Source organism: Brachycentrus maculatus, unplaced genomic scaffold (assembly GCF_059751285.1).
Source record: "Brachycentrus maculatus isolate JH-2025_06_01 unplaced genomic scaffold, ASM5975128v1 h1tg000222l, whole genome shotgun sequence".
Taxonomy (NCBI): Eukaryota; Metazoa; Arthropoda; class Insecta; order Trichoptera; family Brachycentridae; genus Brachycentrus; species Brachycentrus maculatus.
The window spans coordinates 1,804,772-1,810,771 of NW_028280973.1; the positions used below are offsets into that span (position 1 = coordinate 1,804,772).

General features: G+C 27.2%; 1 protein-coding gene across 1 annotated transcript in view; it reads left to right on the plus strand.

Annotated features, from left to right (window-relative positions):
- The window catches only part of LOC148306873 (uncharacterized), a 95,949-nt gene extending 93,752 nt beyond the window's left edge, over positions 1-2,197 (plus strand). Inside the window, exon 9 of the mRNA XM_088264296.1 lies at positions 1,815-2,197. Within this exon, the coding sequence (XP_088120422.1) occupies positions 1,815-1,978 (164 nt within the window). The 3' untranslated portion in view covers positions 1,979-2,197. The remainder of the gene's footprint in view (positions 1-1,814) is intronic.
- The last annotated feature ends 3,803 nt before the right edge of the window (positions 2,198-6,000 follow it).

The window sequence follows — 6,000 nt, forward strand, 5'->3', positions numbered from 1 at the left end:
AAAAGAAATATTCGTAAAATAACTCAAATAAGTGGTCAAATTAAAAGCTGCTAAAACTTGAAAATCATTTTTTCAGGCGTTTCCCAGTAGGTATGTAAAAATAATCCGAGGTTCGGATCTTGCATACGTCTAAACAAAAGTGTGCTGAATATAGTAGTGTGGTTGTCAATCACGGATAGAATGGTTAATGTTGCACGTGTATAAAGTAAACATTTGAATCAGCCTTTAAGAGGTCGTAAGCCCTATAAATATACAGCATGCCATACTCTTCTTCATCTATGCTAAGATTTAGATAACAAAAAAATATTCCAATGAAATTGTTGTTTTGTTTGATCTTTGTTTCTTATTTAATATTACACATATTTGGTTAACACATTGATTCTTAGGCAAAGAATTTGCATCTTGCTATAGTATTATAAAACGTGTAATAGGTTTGGAACGGTTTAATCTATTTCACATTGTTCCTTGTTGGAAAATTGGTTTCGGGTTGCGAGTAATTAAGGTATACGTAACGAATTAATTTCGTTACCCGAGGTTTCACTGTGGATACAAACATGTCCAGTGCAATCCCGAGTAGTTGAAAGTTTATCTCATTTTCAGGACCCAAGAAAGAATAACATGAATATTTTTTTGAATATGTTAAAATCATAAATAATAGTTAGAACAAAATTGTAGTAATACAAATACTAGACATATTCTTTCGTAGATAGTTAGAAAGTGATATGGTTCGATGTTGAATGGTGAACATTATACGAGTTCGTTGAGTGATCATCTAGGTCAAGCTGATGACAGGTTAATGATAATTGCAATACATATTTTATTGATTTCCCAAAAAATAGCATTGTCTCTATGAAACATCAATAATGAATTTTGCATAATTCTTGCATTAAGTCCAATTTGTGAATTGATATCCTTTTCGTTTTTGAATTTTTGTATTTTTTGATTTACATATATTTTTATTTCTTGCTGTTATCAATACAAAACATTGAAGTAAGTAATCTTATAACTCCACCAGTAGACTAAAATTTACATTAAATTTATGTTTTATACTGACATTTCTGGGTGGAAATTCACTTTATACGATGATATAATAATAATTAATTTTACAATGATTGAAGAAAACACTTGTTTTTTTACTACTTGAGTTTTATTATAGACTACATGTTTCAGAAGTTAAACTTCCATCATTCAGGTCTGTATAATAACAGATGTTATTATACAGACCTGAATGATGGAAGTTTAACTTCTGAAACATGTAGTCTATAATAAAACTCAAGGAGTAAAAAACAAGTGTTTTCTTCAATCATTGTAACATGTCTTACCACAAAGTTAATGCCGAAACAATAAATATAATATAATTATTTTTTTTAGAAAAATAAATATAAAATCATGGTTTTTAACTCATGCCTCATATTTTATGTACATAATATAAAATTTAGTCTAGCCTCCTACAAATATGATGATGTTGGTTAACGATAAAACCTGGTTACAGATCACATAAAATAAACGTGAAAAATGATAGCCTGTCAATAGATAATTTGGGCTTTAACATGTCGATTAGCGAATACCTATTTAATCGATCAAAAATGCAAACATATAACATTTTTTTGGTAGTACGTTTTTTTTGCATTTTTGGACTAAGAAGAATCTACTTAGTCCAAAAATGCAAAAAAAAACGTACTACAAAAAATGTCCCTTACTGTGTTTTGAGTTTGGACAGCCGATAACTCATTCTGTATTTAAGATTGAAGATGAAATGTTGATATTGTGTTTTTAATAACATGTTACTAAGGAATGGCACTTTGTCCTAGGAGAAAGCCTCGCAGAGCTGCAGCAAACAGCGGGAGTATCAGCAGTTGGACCCTCTCTGCTACGCACCCTGGTCCTGCTGTCATTTGCCACAGTTATCATGAGCTGGTTCATATCAATATCCGTCTCGAAGGATCAAAGGTTTTTCCAACATGTTTACTTAAGATGATTAGTTAAAAAAATATTTTAATATGTATTTATAAAATAATTAAGTATAATAGGTATATGTATAATACAACAACAAAAAACATTTAATTTTATATAATTTAAAATTATTTTCTGTATTACCCCTAAACGAATTAGGTAAAAACAAAACAAAAAGAGACTGAGCCGCGGGTGGTTGTGTCTCAGTCTGGTTAAATGGAAAATAAAGAAAATAGAAAGCACACATTTCTTATGTTTTATTTCACAAACCTACTAAATTAATTACAAATAATTTATAAATACTCTATGAAACAACAATGCAATTGAAACTATCAGGTGACAGCAGCTGTCATGAAGCAAGCTATCCGCCATGACCAATATTTAGTTTTGCGTGTGTTTCTATTACGTAGTGTTTTACAGATGGCGCTGCCATTGCATCGCTGTTTTTCAAAGTATGATTTAACTAATCATAATAAAAAACACACAAATCTTGTATTCAAATGCAATGTTTTGTCTAAATTTAAAAGCAATCGTTGAATATACAATGTATATAACAGAAATCTCAGCATTAAAAAAACTTAAAGAAAAACATTTATTTAAATGCCGTATTTGATAAATTGAAGAAATGTTTAAAAAAAATTCAGTTATAATATATGTATATAAATAAATATATATTTTTTTCAATAAATGCCTAAAAAATTAATTATTATTGATTGAAAATATTTATACACACATATGACATATCAACCGTTTTAAGTTATTTAAAAAAGTTCACTAACATTTGTATTTACAAGAAAAATGTTTTGACAAACTAATTAAAGCACATTTTTGAGTAAAATTTTTGAGTATTCATGCATTTAAGTGACTAATATGAGTACAAATGTGGTTTAAGTTTAAAACCGGCATGAAATTATTTATCAAATACAAAAAATAATATCCCTGAAAATATAAGTTTCTGATGAAACGAAATACAGGTTTCGTTTAATTCCATTATTTTAAGACTTTCGTAACAAAAATGTTGAATCATTAAGCTCGTTGAAAAGCATAGTCTCGATATTGGCACGGAAACCAAAAGATAAGGGTGGCGGCCAGAGAGAAAAGCGCGGAGAATGGATAAGCCTAGAAAAACCCCTTCGACTGCATGCTACCCTTGTACAAACGAAGGCTTATCTTGTTTTAATTTGTTAGCAATTTTAATATGGGACACATTTTATTTAACTTATCCCTATACTTATTTATAGAACAGTTAATTGTTTATTATGTGGAATGGATGCTTAGCTTCCGAAACTAGTCGTCATAAAATAAACTCAAGTAGTAAAAAAAAGTGTTTTTTTAAATAATTTAGTACATATTTGCATTTTTTATTATATTAAATTGTGAAATGCCAAACAATAAAAAAAAACTAATTAGACTACCAATTACTTTTTCCGCAGGACTTTATTTTAAACATGATTGATAAGATTATGATAACCGTTAACTAATATCAAAACTTTATTATTTTGAGAAATAAAAATAATTTGTTTTTTGATCCACTCACATTTTTTTAACCAACTAGTTTCGGCAACAACCTGTTGCTCTCTTTAACAGGGCAACAGGTTGTTGCCGAAATTAGTTGGTCACTGAAAATGTGAGTAGATCAAAAAACAAAGTCTTTCTATTTCTCAAAATAATAAATCGATATGATCCACAAAGTTGATGCTTTCAATATTACAAACGTAATATTAAAACTGATTTAATTTATTGTGTTTTGTATATTAAAAGCATTGTTAATTTTGTGGTATGATAATAAAACATTCTCCTTACCATTCATCGTTCATTTTGTGTAATACCACTTAAAAAACCACTACTTAGTGACTCCCGGATTCGGAATAATCTATATATCAAATGTAGAACGTAACATTTGACCTAATGATAATTGCGATACCGGTAGTCACTAAGTAATGTTTTTAAAGTGGTATTACACAAAGTGAAGGATGAATGATAAGGAGAGCGTTTGTTTTTTCTCTCTCAAAAACCCATGCATGATAAATATTTTATTCTAACTTACCATCACGCCTTCTCTTTAAGGGTAGGCAGAGAAAATATATAGCCATGCCAAGCTCTCAAACATTCAGCTTTTCAAATCATCTTCGCTTTTGAAATTTATAAATTTACCTATTACACATAATAACATGCTTGCCAATTATTCTGACTCCTGATCTGACCATTTTCAAATGTTTGAAATACTTGGTCATGCCAAGTTGTCCTCTAAGAAAAAAAATGTTTATTGCAGTATAAATAAAGGACAACAATCTTGTTTGATAAGGTAGAAAAAAAAAGGTCAACAAAATGGCACTTTTTGTTCTTATCACTAATAAATACTCTCTTCTTGACAAACTTTTTACGCTGATTCCATATTTATATGTAGTTTATCTTTTTGACGTAAAATTTTTGTAAACATTCGTATATCCCACTTATTTTACAAATTTCAGAGAAAAAAAGTATTTATCTTGTTGTATATTGATTTCAGATTTATTTCATTGTGAATTAGATTTGTAAAATAAAACACCTGTAAAAATAGAACCATTTTAATTTTCATTAATATAAACACGACTAGTTTCATTAGAATTAAGTTTTTATGCTGATGTTTCTTGATGAAACTTTATGTCATATTATAAAACAGAAACTTTTTTCCACTTAAATTCTATTGGGCCAGTGACTGAAGTGAAAATACAATTTATATTTAATTTATATTCTGAATATTTAAAGCATTAACTTTGTGGATCATTGTAATATATTTTGGAGACATAAAATGTGTTATAATTTATTAATGAGAACATCATTAATTCTCTAAACAATCTAATTAATAAACTCTATAGTGGTCTTATACCAGTGTTTCATTTTTATAATTAAATTAATATTCTTAAAAATAAACAAAAAAATATTATGAAAAACTCTTAAATAATCAAATCACATTAATACCATGAAAATATTGATTTTTTAATTTTTACTTCCAATACGATATTGCTAAATTACAAAATTTTCGCTCTGAATGGCATCCCAATCAACCCCTAAAACGAATTCAATCAACTGCGATACATCCTGTATAAAATGGAGTTATACAAACTACATCGCGCTTCAATTATTACGATTAACTTTTTCCAGAGTAATAAAGTTTGGGAAACTGGGAAATTTAATATACTGTTTTAATATGTATTTCATATGTATGTTTTAATGATTCAATAAATTGTTATGATGTCTTATGTAATTATTTTATTAAATATTTATTTGTAAAAACAAATATGAGGACATCAAACACGTATTTTACGAGTAAATTAAAACTAAATAAAACTGTTAAATTGATTTAATAAATGTTCTAATTTTATGTTATACAGGATAACGCTTAGTAATATCTTTCGATGGGGTGATTTATTTTGGGCCACCTCCTGTAAATCTGTTATCATAACGATATTACAAAATGATTGAAAAAGTATATGAATTACATTCACATGTATGTAGAAAGTTTTTAATATTACATTGGAAATGTTAAGGGTTGTGTAAACACGGAAGTTTATGTTATTTTTGTAATTTTTTCTTGATTTTGCGATACTTGAAAAACATAAAATAATTTGCAAAATATAAGTAATATTTTTATGATATATGGATATGCAAAATAAGCTTTACAAAGAGCAAAGGCATATTGGATCATCGTTATGCGTAAATTAGCAAAAAATTTAACGGATTTTGAAAAAAAATAATTATAATTAAATAATTTTTTACTAAAAATTATTATTATTTCATACTACGCAATAAACTCTGATCTTAAAAATCTTTATAAACGAAGAAACAAAAATCGATCTCTTTTTTAACAATTATCTTCATTACAAACAATATCAAATTTACAATAATATGTATCAAACATATTTCATATTAAAAATCCAACTTATTTTTATTTAATATATTTATTTTTTAAAAAACAAAAAGCGTAGCCATTAAGTATTTTGTAAGAAACAATTGATAAGATGTCTTAGTTTTGTAATTGTAAATTTTTAGTGAAATTAATTAATA